Source organism: Accipiter gentilis, chromosome 17 (assembly GCF_929443795.1).
Source record: "Accipiter gentilis chromosome 17, bAccGen1.1, whole genome shotgun sequence".
NCBI classification, from domain to species: domain Eukaryota; kingdom Metazoa; phylum Chordata; class Aves; order Accipitriformes; family Accipitridae; genus Astur; species Astur gentilis.
The window spans coordinates 9,422,706-9,448,280 of NC_064896.1; the positions used below are offsets into that span (position 1 = coordinate 9,422,706).

The 25,575-nt window shown below is 40.0% G+C and overlaps 1 protein-coding gene across 3 annotated transcripts in view; it reads right to left on the reverse strand.

Moving 5' to 3' along the window:
• Positions 1-25,575, reverse strand: part of LRP5 (LDL receptor related protein 5) — a 178,420-nt gene that overhangs the window by 93,579 nt on the left and 59,266 nt on the right. For all 3 annotated transcript variants that reach the window (XM_049820573.1, XM_049820572.1, XM_049820574.1), the window contains 3 exons: positions 25,121-25,252; positions 4,209-4,605; positions 3,563-3,734 (listed from right to left, as the gene is read on the reverse strand). In XM_049820573.1, coding sequence (XP_049676530.1) covers positions 3,563-3,734; positions 4,209-4,605; positions 25,121-25,252 — 701 coding nt within the window. The remainder of the gene's footprint in view (positions 1-3,562; positions 3,735-4,208; positions 4,606-25,120; positions 25,253-25,575) is intronic.

The window sequence follows — 25,575 nt, forward strand, 5'->3', positions numbered from 1 at the left end:
CTGAATAACTTCAACAGCAAGTAAAAGTGGAAATGCCCCACCTCATACACCATACAGTGAGGTTTCAGATGTACTGGGGCCAGCAGAATAGCACAAACTATGGCTTACTGGGAAAATCTAGGGCATCAACAGAACCTCTCAAACAGAGGAATCTTGCAGGAAAGGACTGTCAGGTTACAATATAGTGAAATGAGCAAGAAATGTGAAATACAATCCATTGGATCAATTTGCTTCTATTCTAAAATATTTTCTTAGTGCAAGTTTTTCATCTTGTAGAGGAGTATTAATGAAAAGAAGCTGTATTAGAGACCAGTCTCAAACCGGCCAGTATCTGAGCTGTGTCAGTGACCGGTTAAGTCACACAGCTCTTTCCCAAGTGAGCAGAATATACAAATGAGTCTGGCACATCTTCCAAAATGGAAACTGAAAATTTGTTTTCTAATGGAAGTTCTGCAATAGACATCTAACATCCATTTCTACTGATAACATGTCAGTGCCATTTTAACTCGTGCCAGTCCAGAATGGACCACGACAGACCCCTTCACAGCACAGTTCAGAATTATGGGCAAACACGCATGATTTTTTTCCCCCATAATATTCTAAATGGGCCTATTTAGATATTTGTAAATACAGCCTCAGAAGGAGCCTGCACATGATAGCCAGCAAAAGTAAACTCAAAGCATAAAGAGAAAAAGTGGGGGAGAAAAAAAAAAAGCAAAAAAAAAAAGCGGGGGGAGGGGGAGAGACTTAAATGGAGAGAATTTACACCTGTTTTAACCTAAGAAAACGGGGAATCCATTGCTAGGAGCATGGAGATTTCATTCTTTGCACTGAGAATTAAAATGGGGTTGCATAATATATAGGAAACAATGTATCTACAGATATCACAATCCACTTCATGCAAAGACTATCTTCTGTTTGCAAGACCAAGTGATCCACCCGCTTCTCTGTATTTTTGCAAATAGAAGAGAACCACAAAAAGTAAGTATAATAAGCAAAGAAAAACTGAGAGAATAAAAAGCTCTTACTTTGGCTTCCCTGATTTTCCTAAATTTTGATGCCAAACCAAACAGTATCGCTGGCTTTGCTACTTTACAGTGAAGTGAGACAGACTGAATAGACCACTTAAACCCATGCAATGCATTGCACAACTATGGTCCCAGCTATAAAAGGTGGCATCTGGAACATTCCCTGTTCTGCAGGCTGAAAGATAAGGGGGAACAGGACCTGTCTGATAGTCATCAAGCCTACTACTTAGCTACCGCCAAACACTGAAGTTACATTTCTGGAGCTAGTAGACAGTCTTGCTTCCCCTCTTCCTGAGGGCAAAACCTTTAGAGACCACAATCATTCCTCAAAATTTATTTCTCTAAAAATGCTGCATATGCTACTCCCCCAAACAACACAAAAACTGAATCAACTTCACAGGCCGTAACCAAGGGAAAAAAATTCTATATTCCTGTTCTTAGGTATTGGTACAGAAATGGACTGTTGTAACAGTATAGTCAAAACACAACTTCTGCAAACTGGCTTATAACATAGGAAGAAAATTTTTAATTATTGCTTTAAAGAGAAGAAATTTTTGGAGGTCTTTACTCTCATATTCTGGTTTGAGAATTGTTTTTATGAACTGATTTCAATGAGATAGTTATCCCCCTCATCTTACTTTGAAGCTAATTCAAATTCTCTAGAGAATTCCCTTTTCAAGTTAAAATACTCAGAGCTAATTGCTTAGCACCTTCAATTTTCAAACTGTTCTTCTGACATCTTTGTGGAAGATAAACAACTACTTCATACTAAGAACATACCACAGCCAGGTCAAGGGACCTATGGCCACCAGTCACCTGGAGCTTAACAAGACATTAAAGAAGAACATTTCTCTGGCTGACAAATCTAGTGATCTAATGATAACACAGCAGGGATTTTTTAATTTGCCTGATCTCAGGTCACATCTCATGTTGTCATCTAAACCCGTGTGTTAATCATAACCTATGATAACAACTTTAGATTGAGGTTCAAAATCCAATTTTTCCTTCTTAGAAACATGAGCACAACTGGCCAGTAACAAGATGCACTTCTTAAACAACTATTTTATTTAGAAACTAAGCATCGAAGGTGGTGGGGAACACAATAGGATCTTAAGCAACTGTTTAAGACTTCTTCACATCTGGCTGTATCCATATTCTCTATCCATATCCTCAGCTGGCTCAAATTAAATGGACACACTCATGCAAGTTAAGCCTCCTACTACATACAGGTCTTCAGTAACACCATGAACACATCCACAAGAAACTTATAAAATGGCTGTTAATCAGTATTCCTAGATTACACAAAAGCCATGTGCCCTTCTACATCACAATATTATCAAGCTCTATCAATTTGCTGAATTTCCTCTCAGTTGAATACGCAGTTGTTAATTATTCACTGAAACCTCCAAATCTCATGACCACATGCTCAGAAGTCCCAAAAAACCTTGCCCCAAACCTTCATGCTAACTCTTTCGGTTATTTAATTTATCACCTTCTGCTCTGAGTGAAACTACTTTGGGACTCGGTTCTCTGCAGCGATACCTTAGACTTGTTTCACTTCTGTGGCAGCACAATTATTCTTTTAGATTAAGATTTAATCATGGGATAGTAATGAAAAAAAAAATGGGGAAAAAAAGCATCTCCTTTAGGAGAATGTGTCTTCGAACATCTCAGGCCTCCCTGGTGCAACTGTCAATGTCCATGACTAGACCAGTGCAGATGCCTGCTTTGACCATATTTTAAATTTAAAGCAGTGAATCTCCAGACACACTTCACTGCCTTATACTCCTGGGAACACAACATAATGAGTGGATAATTTGTCCAACTTTGTCTAGTGTTTGAGCAATAGATAGACAGCATGAATTTTTTGCATTTTTAAGAAAATTCTTCCCAAAGAAAGGGGGGGCATAAGGGAATCACACTGTGTTTTATCAGACATCGTTTCAACAATTAAGAAGTACTAAATATTGTCATGAAAGTTTATACAACATTGTGAATAGGATTTCCTCCCCTCAAATTCAGAGGTAGAGGTTTTCAAAGCCGGTGATACATTAAAAATTACTTCTTGTCCATGCATCTGGACACCACATAATCATTAAGGTCCTGCAAATATGGCTCTCTAGGGCCCCCACATCCACCTTCTCCTGTACATGAACCTTGCATGGAGTCTTTTGCATGCAGCAATATTAGATACTAGTTCCAAGAACTACAGACATGTCAAAACATCTTTTAAAGAGCTTGTACCACAGTGTCCCAATTTGTTGCAAAAGCCTCAGGTAAAACCTGAGATTTCAAGCAATTAAATTACAGTTGTTACAATGTAGACATAACAAACATTTCTTGCAAAAGTTTTCTGAACCACATGAATGTGTTTCCTTTCTTCTCAAATATGTCTTGTTATGGTAAATAACATGTTAATATTAATGAAACAACAGACTCCTCAAAAGACGGATAAATGTATCCAAGACAAAGTGGCACATGAGACCAGCACTTTTTTATCTAAGAATGCACTGAAGTATGGCTCTATTACTCACCTCAATTTTATCTGTTTTTGCATCTCCCCAGTAAAGCTTGTCTTTTTCAAGATCCAGTGCCAAGCCATTAGGCCATCCTAGGGACGTATTCACCAGAATTCGCCTTTCTGAGCCGTCCAAATAAGCACATTCTATCTTCGGACTTTCACCCCAGTCTGTCCAATACATGTAGCTATGAAAAAAACAGAGGGGAAACAGTCAATGCACGTAACATGCAAGACCAAAAACTGTCAAAATCTGTCCCCCTTTTGAAAGAACTTACTAACTTTCTGCTTCCCCAGCTGCAGCAAACAAGCCAACTGGAACTGTAATCAGTGATGACAATGTAAGTTTCAGCATTAAAAAAATTAAACTATTGAAAATGTGTAGTGGCCTAATTCTTTCATAGTTACAATAATACCGAAGATGCAGAGAAAAGAAAATTCAACCAAACACACAATGTATACGTTCATTGAAGAACACTATATTTAGAAGTCACCTTTTATATACACAGTATTAAAGGGATGAAGCAAGGGAAAGCCAGTTATTTCCAGAACATTTGACAAATAATACACACATCATCTTGCAATTTGCAGATTTTCAGTTTCAGGAGACCATAAACTGGATCCAATCCTATCACAGGGCTATCAATAAACACAAAACTTACCCCATTACAGGATTGAGCACTATTGCTCGAGGTTCATCTAGGTTTTCTGAGATAAGGATCTTTCTTGATGTCCCGTTCAACCGGGTCACTTCAATGCGGTCTGTTCCAGTATCAGTCCAGTACAGGTTTCTCGCCACCCAATCCACAGCAATACCATCTGGATGGTTGATTTCTGTGGTTACCAGAGTCTGTGCTCCAGAGCCATCAAGGTAGGCTCGACGAATTGCCCGGACATCATCATCAGTCCAGTAGATGTAGCCTTCCACAGGATCGTAGTCTATGGCAATTGCATGTCTGATATTGTCTATCTGCAGAATAATGTCAGTGAAATCTGGCATGTCCAGGGAAATCCTCCTCAAGTCAGTCCTTCTAGCAAGCAGCAAGACTTCCTCAGCACCTGGAGAGAAAACCATTCATAGTATCATTTGCTTTGCTATTGATGTGAACATTTCAATACAGCACAGAAGGCTGTGAACTGCCACTGTCACTATAATTAAGAAGATATTTCCTTAAAATAAGGACAAACTTTCACTGAAAATATAGACTTGTCTGAGCAAGGAGTTATTCCTAATCAGTTCTTCTCAACTAGCTACTTGCGATGGCACTCTTGTTTCACAATGACAGCATCTTTCTCCCGGCTCCTAAACTAATAAGAAACACAACAATCTCTATCCAGAATCTTAAAAAAATAATTAATCTGGTGGGGGTACGTCCAAATATTTCATCACATTACAGAATTCCTCAGCTCAGCCAAACTTCCCACTAGCTGTATCAGTGCATTAGATGTGGTTTTTGCACACAAGCCCTACATAATAAATGACAAGGGCTAATGGAAAACTTGAGTATTTGTAAACAAATTACATTAATTATTTGCTCCAGACAGCCCAACAGGAAAGCAAGTCGCAACTACAGCAAGTATTTCTCATCTGGCCAAAGTTGATGCAAAACTAAATTCTAAGGCAATAGGGTTGTTGATCTTTTCTCTTCTCTATTCTTCCTTCCCACTGTGAAGCTTCACTGCTTGTGGAAAGGGTGTCAAACAACAACCTGGAGCACATTTCAAAGACAAATGGCACCGTCAGTGTCATCTTTCTGGCAACTTCTTTTATAAGTACAAAAACAGGACGCACAGTAAACCATCCAGTTGCTTAATACAGTTTCCCCACATTCACCCATGCATGCTTCAGCACAAAAAGAGCAATACAGGTATGTGCCTTTTTCCTACTCTGTTACTAAAGCGATGCCGTATAGTTTGAAAACTGACAAGGAGTTTTTATCATTTAGCAACACTCCAAAACTGGAAAACAGAACAAAAGTCACTTGTCACATTTCATCCAGACCAGCAAACAGCAGCAGGAGGTGGTAACTTCCAGTTCCCACCAACACCCCAGATTGAATCAATATGGCCAACACAGGACATTATCTTTTGGACCACTGAGAATAACAGAAATTCAAACCCTCATGAGAATATTCTTCTAGAAATAATTCACACCTAGGCATGCATATGGAGTTCTGGAGACTCAGAAGTTGAATCAATTGCACATCAAAACCAAATTCACGTTTGCTTTGGGAGCTGGACTGTGCTACTATTTGCTTTTGGGTTTGGAAATCAGAGCTTCGCCTCCAAATAATATCTCAGAAGCTCTGGGGAAAAAAAAACAGTGCTCAAGCTGCAAGTGTATAATAAAAGGCAAGGATCTAGAGAAGCAGTGTTGTAACATCACCAGAACAAGTTTGCTACATAGCACAAAGGACATAGTTTCATGTGCCCTTTGAACTACCTCAAGTTACCACAGCTCCTGGATTAAGTGGTGCTCCCCTTCTCTGCCATGGGCTGCTTGTTCTCACTTCTGTATCACTCCTTCTCGCATGCAAGCACAGCATGGCTGTGTGTTGCAAACCACAGTAAAGAGCTGATCCAAACAAAAACTAACAGAATTAAAGCCATCAGCCTAAGTTAACAACCAGACTGGTTCACTGCAGAGCTCCACAAACACTTGTGCTGTCACGGGGAGGGACTCCAGCAAGAATGCTTCTTCCAGTCAGCATTAGCTGACAAGGTTTGATAACTACAGCATCAGTTGCACAAACAAACTTTGAGGGAAGGCTTGGGTAGAAGGAAAGCAACAATAATTCAGAGCTCAAAAACCATGTGGAGAAAAGGGAGGAGGGAAAGCCCATATATTCTTGACAGCAAAGCAAGAGCGATGCTTACCATCAAATTTCCTTAATACAGATTTTTCTAACTTCACAGGTTGCAAAATAAAAAGAGGTTTGCAGGAAGAGTGTTTCTTACGCTTGAAACTTCTGCTCGCTTCTCTAGACACAGCAAAACTAGTAACCTGTTGCCCAAGTTGAGAAGGGAATAGCCCCAGCTGACCAGACAACTTAGAATGCTTCCTTCCTCCATTGCCCCCTCAAGTAAGCATGGCAACAGGTTTTCATTTTTTCAGGTTTCCTTTCTGTTAAGGGAACAACATGCATCAGCAATCCTTAGAAGGCACTGATAACAAAAGTATTCATTTTCAAAAGCTTTATGAATTTCCAGGATTTTAGCACCTTTACTAAATAAAAATAATGGCATACCTAAAACAGTATTTGATATTTTATATTATGCTTAAAAATGTTGGTTTACTTCCTGAACAGTGGGGAAAAAAAAAATATCAATCAACTTTTTTCTTAAAAAAAGACCATGGTGGACAGAAGTCCAATATATAGCTTATACCTCCTCTTCTACCATGCTTCTTTGCTAATGTTTATTCCAACATATCACCTCTGAAAGATTAACTACATATAATGGCAAACAGCATGAATGAAAGGTGACACTGTCAACTACTTCACTGTACATCAAATGCAAGACAGTTCCCAGACAGCTATTTTAAAAAATCTATCTGGGAACAAAAGCAGTCCATAGTCCGTGATGCTGTTCCCGCTCTCTACATAAAGGATTACACCAGGAACAGTAGTCTTGGGGCTATGCTGACATCTCTGGATTAGAAAACAGGTCAAAACCAAAACAATATCGAGATAATCAACTTTAAGCAGAAAGGGAGGATTTTCAAAATAGAAAAAGGGCTGTATTCAAACCTGATCTATTCTGTGTTAAATACGGTATTTTTATGGACACTGTTCAAACAGAAAGACTTTTAGATCTCTTTTGTTTCATTAACTTATTTGTGTTGACATTTTGTTAGAAGTACTCAACTGGTATCAAGTCCCATGTTGCAAAGTATTACGCGTATTTTTTTTTTTTCCCCTGACATTACCATCTCCAAAGAACTTACAGTGTCACCAGACACTGGTTTGTCCAGAGCATGTTAGCTTGACAACAGCAGAAATGAAAAGGCGCCCAGGTCATATTATATATGGACCAATATTACCTCCATATTACCTCCAACAGTACAAATTGTCCACCACGTTTAGTCTCTTTACAGGTAAAATTTCCAAAAGGTCCTATTTCTTAATACATTTAAACACACGGAAAACATTTGATTTTCTAATACAAATGAAAATTACAGCTTAATAGCCAAAGGGGGGGGGGGGGGAATCACTGTTAGAGAGAGCATCTGCAAACCAGGACACTGATCTGCAGCTGCAGAGGTCAGGGGGCAAGCTACAACAGTATAGCAACTACAACAGAAAAAAATACCTCATGTAACAAAGTTTTGTCTTGCTTCTGTGTTTCTGAAATATTTCACTTGTGAGAGTCAAAATAAAACCTCCTGTTTAGTGCAAGTTCAGTAAAAATTCAGGCCTCAAAACTCAACATAGAAGGGGGGATGTATCAGGTCATCCAAGTGCTCTACAAACACAGAAGATTTTTAAATTATATATTAATTTTAAATTATTTTAGTTCAACTGTCAAAAAGTGAGCAGCATTGCAGCAGTTCATCCACCCCACAGTGCTCAGTTTCATATCCACTTTAACTTCTGAATTCTACTATATTAATGTGTCTGCAATCATAATCTTAATATTAAAGTACAAGTAGTGTGAAGCAGAAGAGCATCAAACACATGCCTAGCAACTGATAACACAGCAATTACCAATATTACATGTATTTCTAAGACAACCAACATTACAAGCTCATTGCATGGGAACAGACAGATAAGAATCAAATGCATGTGTTTTGCTTCTTCACGCAACTGATTGCAGCTTCACCGTGGCTCACTGTGAACAAGGCCAGAGTTGAACGTACCAGAGGAAGGAACTGGCAGTCTAAAGCCCAGATTGTGCCTAAAGGTGCTGGCTAGACAACAGGATGAAAGACACTGTTAATACTCCCCTAAAATTCACAAGCAATACCAAAATAGTCTTCAGTTCATCACAGCAGCTATAATTGGACTCAATTTTATCTCATCCAGCTCTGTCATATACTCACTGCTGCAAATGATCACACATTCACATGCATACAAAATAATATTTTGATCAGGAACAGGACAGCCAGGACCCCTTGAATTACATAATGACTACAACCTTCTTGCAAAGGGAAGAAAACAATCCTGTTTCTGACTTATTCAGCTGCTCTGGCTTTTTCTGCAGGCGAACACTACTGTAGAAATATTCTCAACCTCAGTTCTGTCCCACAGACATACACAGCTAAAAACAAACAAGGAGAAGAAAATGTTTCTCTGCTGACGTAGCAGACCAGAAAAAAAAAAAAAACTTCAGTTGACAACTGGGACAGTTTATTGGTAGTTGAACTGACTACTCCTTGGGAAATTATTCTAATTTCTAACAAACTTCTAACTGAGACTTAAGAAATAATAAGGGAATTGAGCTACTTGGCCAATTTGAAGTTCTGGCTGCTTGGCAATTTCTACTATAGAGATGCCTAAAATTAAATTATTACACAACAAAAATCTTAACAGACACGCATTTACATCCTTAGACATTTTAAGAAACACATGAACAGAGAAAATGTTATCAGAGCATATCTCACTATAATCCGCCCCCTCCTTGAAAGTTGGTAAAAGATCATTATCATGGGTAATTTTTGATAGGTGCAAAAATCCTGGCTTTTATTACAATGCAGTTTAAAATCACGGTGTTGGTTATAACCGTTTTTGACTCTATTAGCAAATTTCTGTTACAGAAAAAAGAGTTGGCAGTAGGCTCTGAGCACCTCACTAAGAGATGAGAACCTGACATTGTTTCTCTCTAAAAACCTGGACAAACACGCCTGTCTGCCTCATTAGTTTTATCTGTATCATGGAGGTATTTTGATTATTAATGTCAGTAGGAATGTTTTCAGGGCTACAGAAGTGTTATGCTCTGACTTGCCTAGTGTTATCCTAGATACCCTAGAACCTGCCTAATAAATTACAGCTAGCTATTTACCTAGTGCTAAAGTGCTATGGCATTTATTTAATTAAATTAATCTTCAAAAACGTCCCTCACCGCAGTCACTTTTGTAACCACATGATTAAGAGATTCCCAGCAGAATTGCTAACTGTTATAACATGGTCATATATAACACCATACAATGAACAAAAGCCTTTTTTGGGGGGAGCAGGGAATGCAAGCTATACCAACATCACAACTGCAGCGACCAAACACTTCAGCAGTTTATGTAAAGTCCTCTGTGCAAATCATAGATCAGAAAAACAGAAGGAATTAGGTCACTCTAAAGTTTCCATTTAGAAAGCATTTTATAAGACCCAAGTTCAAATTGTTGTTTTATTTTTCCAACTGGTTTAAACTTTGAACGGTTTGGGTTTTTTTTCTCTAGTCTTTTTTTATTCAGCAAAAGCTTTCTGCAGACCTTCCACAGAACTTTTCACTTGGTCTGATATCCACAAAAGCCAATGAACCGTTCTGGTTAACATGCAGAACAGTATCTGAATTTAAAAAACAAACAGAACAGAAAACAAAATAATACCATTCAAGGCAGTCATTCTCACTCCCTGAAGACTATATTCTCCCTTTGCAATCAAGAAATCCTATAGAAACAGGTTGATTTTTTTATATTTTTTTTTTTTGCTTGTACATCTGATGCTTTCCTCCCATACCCACTGATCAATTATTTTTAATATCCATGCTAGGTATAGTGTTTGCTTTGATTTGGTTGGTTTGTGCTCTTATTGTTAAAAATCCATGCTTCAGTGCTAGAAATGGCAACTGTATTCTATTTGCAAAATTAACTGCAATCAGAGCTGACAGCAGCGAAGCAGGCCATCTCACCAGCTTGACAAGAGAGCCTTTTTTATTCTTCCCTTGGCACACTTCACATTTGACAAGTGACAAGACATCTATAATACAGTAACAAATGCTCCCATTTATTCACCCAACCTAAACAAATGTAGACTGTAGTGGCTGCCTCTGCTAATCTATGCCAGAAAACACCATGCTATTCCTTCCCCATTTGTCTCTCTGCTAATTAGGTTAGAACAATGCTCCATTGTGGGACTCTTCCCCCAGTTTTATGTATGTCCATGTGCATGCATCTGCATGTATAGACTCAGTCTATACAGGCAACTTTGGAAATCTCTGTATTTGTGGGGAAAAAAAATCAGACAAACTCTAACAACCAGAAAGCTTTTAGCTCTTCTCTGAAGAGCAAAATGGTAAGCGCATTTTAAAAAGTGCATTAGAAGTACTTTGACTGCAGGCAACTCTTTTACAAGCTGTTTTGAGTACAGCTACCTCAGCACTCTTGATAAACTAAGAATATTTATCAGAAAAGCAAGGGATTTTGGTAGTTGCTGTAATACAGTGAATTACCTGTCAAAGGTTCAGTGTATGGCAAAAAGGAGGGGGGGGGGGAAGGGGGGTAGGGGGCGCAGAACATAGGGGTGGGAGAAAACTTCATTATTCTGCATGGAGTGTATGAAAATAGGTATCGTTCCCATGCTGTTTAATAAGCTTGCCAATATTCTGAACAATTACAACATTAGCATTGGCTGCTCTTCACACCACAGGAATAATGATGTAATGAAACTCACTATGAGAGGTTTAAATCAACAACACCGTGTAAAATCCCATTCCTGCTATTCAACTGCCACAGAAAATAAAAATATTTAAGGAGTTGAAACAAACCTTGATAATACCTAGAAACAAATGGAAATTCTTTTTATATATTCTCCTTGGGTACATTAACAGGGCTCGTTGCAACATGAACAGCGCTACACATCCCAGTTCAGGTCTTTATTTATCTTCCACTCCGAGAGGAAGAGAACACTGCTTCATACTGTGTGATGGCGGTGGGCTGGGAAAAACTGGTGATGTGGTCTCCTACTTGACACTGCGGACTGGGGAGAGCATGCAATGCACATCAGATTTCCCAATTTAAAACCAAGGGTTGCGTGTGGTGGGAATATGTAACCAACAAAATAGAAACAGGAAAGGTTTCTTTGAAAGAATGTTTTGAGTGCCCAAATTCAGACAGGACTTGATTTAATTGAAAGGTAAGGAGGCATAAGGAAAACTAACACTTGTGACAAAGAAAGGAAATACCAGAGCACTCACGTAACTCATAAATTACATCATATCTGTCTGTATGTTACAGTGAAAAGCTATTGTCTACTGTTTCTTCCATTATCGCAGTAGCAGACTTCTAACAGTTACTTTGCCTGAACCAGAAAAAAAACCCCTACAGCTCAGGTTTTTGACACATTTATACAGCCACTAAAAAACCCTCACAAACAGAATATTAATTAAACTGTACAGCTGAAAAAATCATTAGCACGAAACAGCTGACTAAGACAAAAGTAATGTTTCTTCCAGACAAAGCCATTACAAGACAGAAGTCGCAGTTACCCTACTCTAATTTAGGACTGAGCTTCTGTGAGACACCTCAAGTTTGTACATACCCAGTGCTACACTTGGGAGCACAAAGCTTTGTAAAGTTACTACTAGCAGAGGAGTAGGTAACTCTTATGAAGACTTACTCAAAATAGCATAACAGTCATAACTGCATTGGTAGTAACCAGAATCAAATATAAGAACAATTATCTGGCTACCGCTGTACCAAGCAAAGAATCTGCCTTTACACAGGTTTCATCCAAAGACCTCAAAGCACTTGAACAACTAAGTCTCACCTCCCCACCCTGAGGTCTGTCTATACTGTATGTGCTTTAAAGAAAGAGAACATAAAGCTGGAAATGTTAAGTGGTAAATCTGAATGTTAGCTTACAGATACCATAGTCCCAGCTTCTACTTTTTATTAACAAAAAAATTTAACATCCCTTTGCACACAACTCTTAATAACAGTTCATTGCAAGCCATAGGAAAAAGGATGGGCCAAGAAAAAGTCTGTCAGAAATCGCCACTTCTAGAAAAAGGGTACAGTCTTTGGATTCTGGTATTTCCTTGCAATGCACGGTTTTAAAATTTAAATGCACCTATTCTCTGCTGGAGATACACAACCCCACTGGCTCAGAGCAAGGAATCACTGAATTTGGAGGTGACAGCTATTTAACCACTTAGTTTCTGCTAAACAGAGTTTTGGCAGTGACACCTTCAAATACACACAGATGATGATCAAAAATTCACTATAAGCCAAGATAAATAAATAACATTAAAGAAAATACTGAAATACACTTACAATAGTTTTTCTACCATCCCACTTCTGTTGAGTTCTAATTGCAGACATTTCTCACTCACCAAGAGACCTTGAACATACTAGTTCCTCTGCACTGCTGTCCTCCTTTACACAAACAGAAATAAATACTTTACATCCCACAGGCCCTCTCCGAGGCTCATAGCTGTATAATGCTTTGAAGTTTAAGAGTTATTCATTATGTTCCAAGTACGATGGAGCCACAGAAAATTCAATTCCAAGCTAACACAATCATCTGTCAAAGAGTAAACATAATGGAAAAAAAGTTATAAAGAGCTATAAATTAGGGCTTGCAAATCTAGGGAGCATCTCAACCTCACTGTTACTACATAGATGCAGTAAAATAGAGCTTGGCCACCCAATTTTTGAAGAGGCAGTCAAGCTACAGCAGCTTAACAAGTTATCACTGCGTCTTGGTAACTTTCCATGTGTATGTACCTAGGCCATGGTGAACACAAGATAACAAAGTTTACACATAAACCTTTTCAGTGCAGACGCAGGGTGTGGTTCTCCTGCAGCGTAAAACCAGAATCAATCCAGAGGCTCAACAGTGCTGAAAAGGGACACACACACACACACACAAAACCCCCATAACCACACACAAAATGAGGTGGTTACCATCTCTAACTAGGCAGTGTTTTAGAGTCCTGGAAAGTAGTCATCAATCTGAAACATGCACCAAAGCCCAAAAAGAGAGTTTCATTCACTAGCCCAGCAAAACCACTGACAACAGAGCTAGAAGATGATATGGCAGACCTTCCAGAATGCTCCTCGGTCCCTCCAGGTTTCTTCCTTACAGCATGTTTCTAATGGCTTTTATGCAATTAAATTATAAAGAAGGCCATTTCCATATGAGGCTATTTCATTTTGTTGCTACACCAAGTACTCCCCATTTAGGAGGATAAAAGCTGCTATGAACAGAAAGTAATACAATCTTTTCATACAGATCAAATAAAATCATAAACATAACATACAAACAAAAGCAAGGGGAAAACATATTCAAAACAAACAAGATCTACACATGAATGAAAGGAAAAAAAACCCACTCATGAGGTTTTTATGAAATGGAGTAGAAATAAAAGAGGTAACCTCTAGATTTCCTAGACCATCAGGTACCCATTGCTGGACAGTTTCTACAACCCCTTCCGGTATATTGCAAAGGTATCTCAATGAAATATAGTTCCACATAATACTATTTCTTACTGAGTAAATAACATCCTAGCCCATTGTTTTAGTGCTAAAGACTCAATATGATGTGTTTGGAGTAAGTAATGTAACACAGGTCCAGATGCAGCAAGTGAAATGCTATTTCCTCATTCAACCCGCTGCATCTCATTTTCATAGCCTGGAATCTGGATAATTGTCCAGCTTGCAGGAACCACCATAGACTACTTGTACATTTGATATCCAAACTTTCCCTCTCATCTGGTGCAAAATACCCAAAGGTCCTTTCAGTAGATCATCTGCTGGTTGAAGAGAAGACACTGCTATGATCAGTGAACTAATGTGGCTGCAGGCATTAAGGGACATGCCAACTACACAAATCCCTCCTTCAGAGAAGGATCACAGTAATCTTTAAGAAGCCCATCTCAGACTAACAAAGGAAAAACATGAGATCGACAATTTCTTGATAAGCAAAAGAAGCATGATACACCTTGGGGAGTGCAGTATGGAGAGGGGGAATGAGGAAGAACTTCTGGATAACATCTTCCTATGGCAGTCAGACACCAGGCACAGAACAGAAGACATGTATGAAGTTAAAGCATCTTGCAAACCAAAGATCATGGTTTTCCACAGTGCATTTCAATCACAGAGTGAGCAAGGGGGAGAGACGGGCATGCAGGCAGCTGTTAAGGTTCTTTGTTTACTTACCTCATGACAAACAGATTAGGACATGAGTGCTCCTTCCCAATACAGCCCCAAATCAATGCCAGAATATAATCAGAGTTTAGCTACTGATATACAAGATTTCTCTTCCAGCATCTTCCAAGTGCCATAAGACTCCTGACAGTTATTTTAGGTTATTCACACAATACTCGCAGAAGCTTTTTCAGGTACTTGAAAGAGCTGATTTACTGCAATTATCCCAAATAACAAATGTCTCCCTAACCCTTCCCTTTCACAAAGAGGCTGTTCATCTCTAATTAGTAATTGATCTACTTAAACAGAAAGTCTGGATTACCCCATGCTGTTTCTCTTTACCAATCAGGAAGACGTGTTAGCAAAGGGACCTTCTCTGGTGGTTAAAACACATGAGAATAAATACTTTATAATGGAGGTATTTGTCTGCCTGCTTGTCTTGCCTGGAGACTTAGTTGCTCAAATAACCTGACAATTGCTCAGCCAAGGAACTGCAGACACAAAACTTTTGAAACATATGATGTGCACCAAGAAACACAAGGGAGATGAGAAGGGAGTGCCTTAACATTTCTTCCTTCATTACTCTTCTATCTCCTGCACAAAAAAAACAGTCTCAGCCCTGCAGTATTAACCAGCAGGTTCCAAAACCAGTGCTTTCTGTTTTGCATTGAGAAGAATGGCAAGGAGAAATTAGACACTGAGAATGTTACCCAACCCTGATCAACTGCCTCACGAACAGCATCAAGGACAAATAAGGAAAGGTGACTCTTCAAATGGCTGAAGGTACCATCTTCTTCTCCAATTACAATTTTTTTTTTCTGGTTTTCACTTGAGAAAACAGAATTTCCTAGTTCATTTGAGAAACTACAGCTGTCTTACTTCCCCAGCAGAAACCCAGAGCTCCTACCACCATGTGAGCCTGACTCAACAGCCAAAGCGCTCTCACTCTGAAGCAAGTAACAGTTGCCTTCAACTGGAGAAATGTGTCTCTGATCAGTTGGAGGTCAACATGCCATATGTCACAAATGACCACTTACATTCTGACATATCAGGGACAAGATTACTGCTAAAGCAGCTGGCTAGACTGAGATACCTTAAAGGAACCAGATTTCTAGAAAGTACTCATCACCCATTTGAGAGGGAGGAACTCTCCTTCTAACTGCTTTAAAACAACCTACCTGCTGCCATTGATTAACTAAAAGAAGGTTCTGAAAATGAGTAACTTTGACTCATGTTTAAAGTTAGAGATATGGTAGTGGCTCTTATGCTGGCTTTAAGGAATGTTCACAATGACATCAGTAAGAGTTTAATTTCCACATTTCAAGTAGTGTAAACCCTCTCTTTTCTAAGTGTAGATTTGCCAGGGTAAAGAAGCCACCAACGCAATTGACAATTCAGGTACCTGTTTCAATATGAAACCTGCCAGCTATGTCAGCAGGCCATTCACGAGTAACTTGTGACATACAGACACTAAAAGTTCTTGCAATTAAGCATTTATAGCACACACCGAATGTGTATATATTTTTTATTATTATTTTTTTAAAACATTCATACCCTAACTTGTATGCCAATTTACCGCAACACAATAAAGCTGATCATCCTTTGTTCCAGATGATGTAAAGAATTTAAAATATAAAATAACAACAACAAACACTTTAGGGTTATTAAAGGGCATCAAAAAATATCCAGAGAGGATCTTGGATGCAGTCCTTGGTCCCAGGGAAACTTATGGGAACTTTCCTGTGATCTTAGTAGGGCCAGTTTTCACTACCATCATGAAATGGAAAAATCATTTTTCAGTGTACTTTATTCAACTTATCAACTCACCTTGAGATTACCTCTAGCTTAAGAATGAGAAATTTAAACTTGAAAGGTTTTTTAAAAATCTCACATTTATGTATAAATATATATAAAAGGACCTGAGAAGAGGAAACCAGAAAGAAGCAAAAGTCAGAAAAAACCAACCGAAATAGTATCATCTATCCATGTAGAGGACCAAGCAGGCACTTGCCATTGTACCAGACGATTTTCTGTATCTGTATTCAGCTGCAGTATCTAATAGGTCCTGCTCTTTACAGGGATGCAAATAACCAAATTTCCTTGATTTCTGCTCTTTACTTCCCCTGTATCAAATCTTAAAGCAAGTCACTAGGTAGGAGTAAATGTAATCCTGGACATTGATCCTTAACATATGTGATGGGTTGACCCTGGCTCAACACCAGGTGCCCACCAAAGCCGTTCTATCACTCCCCCATCCTCAGCTGGATAGGGGAGAGAAAATATAACAAAAGGCTCGCGGGTCGAGATAAGGACAGGAGAGATCATTCACTATTACCGTCACGGGCAAAACAGACTCAATTTGCAAAATTAACTCAATTTATTACAAATCAACCAGAGCAAGGTAATGAGAAGTAAAATGAAATCTCAGAACACCTTCCCACCACCCCTCCGTTCTTCCCGGGCACAACTACCCTCCCGGATTTCACCACCAAGCCCCCCCAGCGGCACAGAGGGACAGGGATGGGGTTTATGGTCATCACACGTTATTTTCTGCCGCTTCACCTCCTCAGGACGAGGGCTGATCACACTATTCCCCTGCTCCAGCGTGGGGTCCCACCCACGGGAGACAGTCCTCCACGAACTCCTCCAACGTGGGCCATTCCCACGGGCTGCAGTTCTTCACGAACTGCTCCAGCATGGGTCCATTCCACGGTGTGCAGTCCTTCAGGAGCACACTGCTCCAGCGCGGGTCCCCCACGGGGTCACAAGTCCTGCCAGAAAACCTGTTCCGTGGGCTCCTCTCTCCACAGATCCGCAGGCCCTGCCAGGAGCCTGCTCCAGCGCAGGGTTCCCACGGGGTCACAGCCTCCTTCGGAAACCCACCTGCTCCGGCGTGGGGTCCTCCACGGGCTACAGGTGGAGATCTGCTCCACCGTGGACCTCCCTGGACTGCAGGGGGACAGCCTGCCTCACCAGGGTCTTCCCCACGGGCTGCAGGGGAATCTTCGCTCCGGCGCCTGGAGCACCTCCTCCCCCTCCTTCTTCACTGACCTTGGTGTCCGCAGGCTTGTTTCTCTTACATGTTCTCACTCCTCACTCCGGCGGCAGTTTCTCCCCGTCCCAACTTTTTTCCCTTCTTAAAAATGTTATCCCAGAGGCGTTACCACTATCACTGATTGGCTCGGCCTTGGCCGGCGGCGGGTCCGTCTTAGAGCCAGCTAGTATGGGCTCGCTCTCTCTCGAACACAGGGGAAGCTTCCAGCAGCTTCTTACAGAAGCCACCCCTGTAACACTCCCCCCCCCCCCCCCCCCCGCTACCAAAACCTTGCCAAACAAAACCAATACAACATATTAACCGGCTGAACTTTTTTACACAGCATTTAGGAAAAGATCCGTGATAGAAGTAATCTACTATCAAGCATTGTAAGTACAGCATCAAGTTCACAAAGCCATCTACAGTATATAGGCATTTACTTTTTCCTAGTTCAGTAATAATAACAAGGTAAGCAGAAGCTAAGGTACCATTACTATATTGTTGCTTTTGCAGCCAAATTCCTTGTCTTCAGTTACTGCAGAAAATCATTTACGTTTTTATAGCCCTTGCTGGAGATGGTTGTGCTCAGTCTCCTTAGAATCCATAGAATGTCTCGAGTTGGAAGGGACCCATAAGGATCATTGAGTCCAAATCCCTATTCCTTGCAGGACTACCTAAAACTAAACCATGTGACTAAGAGCATAGTCCAGACGCTCCTTGACTTAGATCTATACTGAGCAATGCTCAGCATATTAAAGGAACATACTTGACTCGGCACTGCCCTGAGATCCAGGCATCACTCCTTTGTGCACCAAGAGCATTTCTCTGAGAGTATGACAAACTTGGAGGTCATGGACAGAGAAGGGATATCTCCTATAGATGGACATCAAGCTTTTACTGGTGTTAAAGATCAGAGCCTGGATTTAGCACTAGAAGATAGGATTAGTCCAGCTATGATGAAAGACTGATGACTCGGCCACTAAATGCTTCCCCTGCCAAATACTTGTTTAGGTTGCACTTGATGTCACATTTGCTATCCGTTGTTTGCATGGCATGCAAATAAACCAATACCTCAACCACCCATATGCCTTCTTACCAACAGGTCTCTCATCTCGCTCTGAACTACAAGAAAGGGAACAGACTCATCATCTTTTCAACACAAATGGAAAGAAAATAAATCAGTGCAAAATTAAATCTCCAAGAGATTTCAGCGTAAACAATGCCTACAGAAACGCACAGAAAGGATTTGGGTTCTCTTGTGGAAGCAAGCACAAAAAGATTCCTCTTAAGGGAGAATTAAATTTGGTTGGAGAGGAATTTAGATATGACAAGTGTGTATAACACCTAAAAATACAAATGCCACAGGTTGCACAGGAAGCACAGAAATCACCCAGCACAGAATGAGCAGATAAAATATCATCAGGGAACTTCCATCATATTAGAGAGTATAAAAATACATCAGGGAAAATTAACAGGAAGACTTTACAGAAATTAATAGCTTCCCCTCCAAACTCCGGAGAAGATAAAGAAAACACAGCTACTGTTAGCACAATTGTTATGAGTTAACTCCGGTGGGCAGCTCAGCCCCACCTAGCCACTCACTGGCACCCCCTGCAGTGGGGTGGGGAGAGAATGGGAAACGTAAAAGTGAGAAAACTCATGGGTTGAGATAAAGACAGTTTAATAGGTAAAGCAAAAGCCGTGCGCACAAGTAAAGCAACATAAGGAATTCATTCACCACTTCCCATGGGCAGGCAGATGTTCAGCTGATTCCAGGAAAGCAGGGGTCCGTCACACCTAACAGTGACTTGGGAAGACAAATGCCATAACTCCAAATGTCCCCCCTTCCTCCTTCTTTACCCCAGCTTTTAGTGCTGAGCATGACACTGTATGGTCTAGAATATCCCTTTTGTCAGTTGGGGTCAGCTGTCCTGGCTGTGTCCCCTCCCAACTTCTAGTGCACCCCCAGCCTGCTCGCTGGCAGGGCAGGGCGAGAAACAGAGAAGCCTTGACACTGTGCAAGCACTGTGCAGCACTTGCTAAAAAATCCCTGTGTTATCCACACTGTTTTGGTCACAAATCCAAAAAAAGAGCACTGTACAAACTGCTATGAAGAAAATTAACTCCATCCCATCCAAAAATCAGTGCAGCAATTTTAGTTAAATGGATCAAAACCTAATGATGCCTAGGCCAAGTGAAATTGCTGCAATGAAGTTGCGTTAACAACTAGAGTAAAATTCTGTAGCTTTTACTGAAATATTTTATCCACATCATCATGGTTTAATCCCAGTTAGCAACTAAGCACCATGCATCCGCTCACTCATTCCCCCCACCCAGTGGGATGGGGAGAGAATAAAAAAAAAGAACTCATGGGTTCAGATAAAGACAGTTGAATAGGACAGAAAGGAAAAAGATTAATAATAATAATAAACAATAATAATAATAAAAATAATTAGAATATACAAAACAAGTGATGCACAATGCATTTGCTCACTGCTCACTGACTGATGTCCAGTTAGTCCCTCAGCAGCGATATGCCCCTCCTGGCCAACTCCCCCCAGTTTATATACTGGGTATGATATCACATGGTATGGAATACTCCATTGGCCAGTTTGGGTCAGCTGTCCTGGCTGTGTCCCATCCCAACTTCTTGTGCACCTCCAGCCTTCTTGCTGGCAGGGCACGAGAAGCTGAAAAATCCTTGACTTCAGACTGAACAACTTTAGACTTAGCAACAACTGAAAACATCAGTGTGTTACCAACCTTATTCTCCTACTAAATCCAAAATGTAACACTATACCAGCTACTAGAGAGAAAATTAACTATCCCAGCTGAAACCAGGACAATATACTGCAGCAAAATATTACACATTTAATGCAAAACAAAAATAAAACTGGAAAATAGTTTTTTAAACCTTGGGGTACACAGCTTCCAGAAGCTGCATGGATCTGGACTAATCCTGTCATTGTATGGCTCTGAATGCTCTAGCTGAAGTTAAAAAATATACAATAAAAAAGAACATTGGCTGAAGTCCTAGTTTATCCTACTTATTACAGCTCCATAGCCATAGAGCCAAGCCAGTAAAAAGTTGGGAGGGCAAGGTGGGGAGTAGTTGAGCTTTCACTCAAAATGTTTTGTGGCATCAGGCATGGATGACCAGTTTGAAAATTCTGTCAAATTAATTTTAGTTCATATACAATTGACTTACTTGGTATCATGATAGTAGAAAAGGATGTGCAATGAGAGTAAGATCCTTTGGGAATAAAACATTAACAGGCAGAGGGCATTCAGGAAGACAGAGTGACCACTTACAGGGAAATACATCGACTTCTAAGAAAAAAGATGAGGCTTTTGACATTCTTTTAGAAGGCCTGCAGCAATAGCTGTATGCCAGCAACACTGAATACAGCAGAAAGAAATTATATCTTTTCCAGAAACATAAGAGAAACAGGCTACTGAACACTGTTTACAGAAACCGGCTTAATCTTGGAAGGATGCATACAGATAGCTGTTGTACAAAAGACTAGGATCAGGGTTTAACCATAATTTGCTGACAAGATACACAACAAACCGCTAGACTTGCGTGAATGTGATTAAACTGAACCACACGGTCAAGTCAAAGAGGAAAGGAAAAAGCAGGGGGAGTCATCCAACATTTTGAGACAGTACCTCCACCTAGCAGAGCAAAGCAAACCCGCTCCATGAAAGCGGAACAGGATGGAAAGATTCTGGCTCCATTTTGCCTGGAAATATTCACATTAAGTAGTGCAAATTATACCAAAGGTGCACCAGAGCTGTAGTCAGAAATGGATAAATTCATGTCAATCACTGCGTATCAAAGAAAGCAAGAATGAGAAGCATGAGGAAGGTGAAGCTGCTCAAAGGAGATGGCATGCAGCTATCACCTGAAGACTCTGCCCTGCAAGGTAAGAAAGGTTCAAATGGTTTACTGTTGGAGACATGACACTAGCCACTAATACACCTGTCTTTCTCACAACACTTGAAACTACTACTAGCCCAATAACAGAACTCACTAAATCCTAGGAAGGGAAGCTCAGGACAGAAGGAGAAGGAACAGCTGCCTGAAAGGAGCCCTCACAGACAAATAAAAGACTCATGAATCAAAGTAATTCTGTTCATAAAATGATAAATGTGATCCTTAAAGAAAGAAAGAAAAGCCTCAGGATAGCCCTAAGTCAGCAAGATGACTGAAAGAATGTCCACACTTCTGCTCTGCTTGCTAAACTGGCCTATTTGCTTGTCCATTGCTGATCACATCAAACTTTGCTTCTCTCAAAATATGCATAGAACACACATAATTTTTACTTTGGTCTTAAGACTTTGATTATTTGTATCAGAAAGCATCTAAAGCAAGAAACTGAAGATTAACTGAAACAGGCTTACAATTTTATGACTGCATGAAAAAAGAGCTAATTGGGAAGAATTACACATCCCTTTTAAATGACTGCAACCAAACCTTCGCGCCTTTGCTCAAGCAGGCTTAGAGAAGACTTTCAAACAAAAAAAGCAAATTAAAAAACAACAACAACAACAACAACAAAAACAACAAACAAACAAACAAACAAAAACCCCCAAAAAACCCAAACACAAATCAAGAAAGCCACCTGGTCTAAGAACTGAAGCTCTGTTTTGAAACATGGAATTTCAGAGGTCAGTCACTCCTGGAAGTTACGAGGTACTAAGAGCTATTACTGACTAGGCCACCCTCCACAGGCACTTCAGACTAGAGCCGACAGCCTCTGACAGGCATTACAAACCATGACTTCATTATCTTCTACGTAGGCAAGATTGGGTTCAGATACCTATCTAAAATCGTGTATTTGGACACATCCACCAAGACAGCAGTGGTCCAACACAACTTCTCAAGCAATTCCAAAGATCATAGCTTGAATGCTCACTTTGCTAAGAGTACATTTACTTTCCAAACTTATAAACCCTCTCCTTGTTGATATAAGAACTTCAAGCAAGTCCAGAGCATTTTCACAGTCAACAGAGGAAAACAGACTTAATATCACACATCTGGAGGAAAGCAACACAAAACATCTACCTGCACAAAACCAGTACTCATTCCCAGAGAGGAACTTATACTTGATGCCAGTTTCAATCTATCCTTATATTTAATATCAATTATTAGTGATGGATATCTACTTTAGAGCTAATTTTTTTTTATTTACTCAGAGCAACTGTTTAGAACCAGAGAGAAAGCTAGAATGAATCAACACTAAAAGCCAAAACTACAAAATAATGAATTATTCTTTTAACACAGACACAATCCTTATAGTTTCAGCATATGAACAGTTATATGTTTAGAAAAAGTGTAAAAATCCAGAGTTTCAATGCATATGGACACAACCCACAGCAAAGCAAATAGTGGCACAGTCTGCCCTTGAATTCATGTTTTCTTAACTACCTAGGCCCATTACCATTGAACAGTCTTTGTAAAGAGCTACAGAGCTCTCATACCTGAACATTACCAACAGATGTGTTCTTCAATATCCAAGAGAGCTGAAATCGCCTAAGAGTCTCAGGGCTTTTCTGCACAAGAATACTTTCTGACAGAGCTATATAGTAACATTATATAGTTATACTTGCACCAGTAAACTACCCATGTGGACACAGATTTTGAGAACAGAATGCTTTTTCCTCGTGCAGACAAATCCCCAGTAGCATCTGTGTAATTCACTTAAAAGTCTAATGTCAAAGCAGCTGATATACCCAAGTGACTTTATACTTTTGCACTTTTGCCCAAGCCAATAGGGAACAAAATGGAGAGGTGGTCAACACTGTTGCTTCTGTAGTTGCTGATACAACTTTACTACAAAGGACTTGTGCAGAGAACAAAAAGTCAGTTCCTTGTAACCAAGGAGTTAATTAATAAGAGGGGAAAGAGAAGCACATGGATGTTGGCATAAGGCAGACAGGACAGCAAAAGATGTGGAGCTTGGGAAAGAAATAATCCATAAAACTGAACCAAAAGGGCACATTCTTATGCAAAACCAGATTTCCTGTTCCATTCCACTTTTTTGCCCTCCTTTGACTGAACACCCTTGACAGATTGTCTGGCCTGACAATGGAAAGGTGAAAGCACAGTATAAGCAGTCACTCCTGCTTGTGCTAACCACCAACATGCCAAAAGCAGGCTGACCTTCATTCCTACTGCCAGAAACTTAAGGTCAACATGAACGTCTAAAAAGGTTGTCCTGAGCATTCAGCAATGTTTTTCTAAAAACTGTGAAAGGAAAACTTTCCAAAGCTGGAAGGAGGAAAGAGAAAGGTCTTTCAGCAGCTGCAAAAACTACCTTATAAGCCTTTCAATTGCAGAAGGATGAGCTAGTAAAGCTGGCCCTTAAACCCTGGAGGTTCAGTGTTCAAATTCTGCTTCAAGTTCACAAATGAATCTATTATGCTTGTGTTAGTACTTTGAGGAATCAAGCCACATCAGAAAAAGACTATACTCTTTGACTAGACTCGTTGAAAATGCAGCAGAGTGTCTTTTAGTCTGTTGGCAGAACATTCTCCAAAACCTTGCCTCCTAATGTCCTACCGCCGTATCGGTGTTAATTGCCTGCTTTTGTAAGATGCATTTTTAAAAGAGGCTTCCTGGTCAATGATAAAACCAAGCTTTCAAAATATACCACTAGACTTATTCAACTTAAGGATACAAAATATGCATCTAGTTACACTTGTCAATTAAAACACAACCTAGACCCAGGAAAAAAAAATTCCCAGTGCAATTTTCTCATAAATCCTTCCCACAGAGCAGCCCAAAGGGAAACAGAGGGTTGATTAATCTTCAGAACCAGAAAAATGGTATTTTAGTTTAAATCTTAATTTTGAATTTTTCAGTACAAATTATTTCATTATAAAACTAATCAAAGCAGGGGCAACTCACTGGTTTACCTCTAAAATACTACATGGGCACGTGGACAAATTTTTGGCACATCTGTATGCAGAACATGTCTCAAGCATAATGCTAACTTTAAGATGGAACTGGAGGGCAATAACTCGGCCACCAGTACTGCATCATTGACTACTACTGGACAATAAATGGAAGGGAGCAGAAGTCTGTCCATGATCTATTGTCTAAATGGAAAGACGTCCTACAATAGCTTACTTCTAATAAAAATCCACAACATGGCCCACATACTACTTCATTCCCACAGAGAACTGGGAACACAAAATACAGTCAAAAGACACAAAATAAATTACAGTCAAATTCTCCAATTTCTGATGCAAGGAATTACTTTAGTTCATAAAAATCACCATCTATGGTAGCCTGGCAGGAGATTTGAGTGTAAAATTTCTGCCATCTTCATCAGGACATGAGTGACATTTCAGTGTCAGGCAGTTCCTCTCAATTCACTTTTTCAAGGCTCAACTTCTAAGCAGCAAACCCAAACCAACTCAACACTGTCACTGTAGAAAAGCCAAGCTCCTACCTGATTTGCATGTCCTGCCATCGTCTTCTAGCTGCACACCAGTGGGACAGGCACAGCTGTAGAAGGGGTCTCTTGGAGACAGCAGGCACAGATGGGAGCAACCACCGTTGTTTTCTTCACATGGAGTGTGAACTTCAAGAAACCAAACAGATTTATTTTCTCCATGAGGAGGAAATTATAGATCCCAAATGACTGGCACAAGCTTTAGTGCTAAAAGACAGAGGAACCACAAAATAAAAGTGTTTGATTCCCCCCTCCCCAGCACCTTGCTTCTAGGGGCACCTAAATTGAGATCCACACAAACGCTGATTTTGAAAGAGTTGACAGCTCAGCACATTCCCACTATACAGTCCTTTCAATGTTTCTAAAGCTGAACACAGCTAAGAGCTTTGGACATCAGTTACTTTGCAGATGTCAGGTCTGCCAAGCATCATGAAAATGGAAAACAGGGCTTG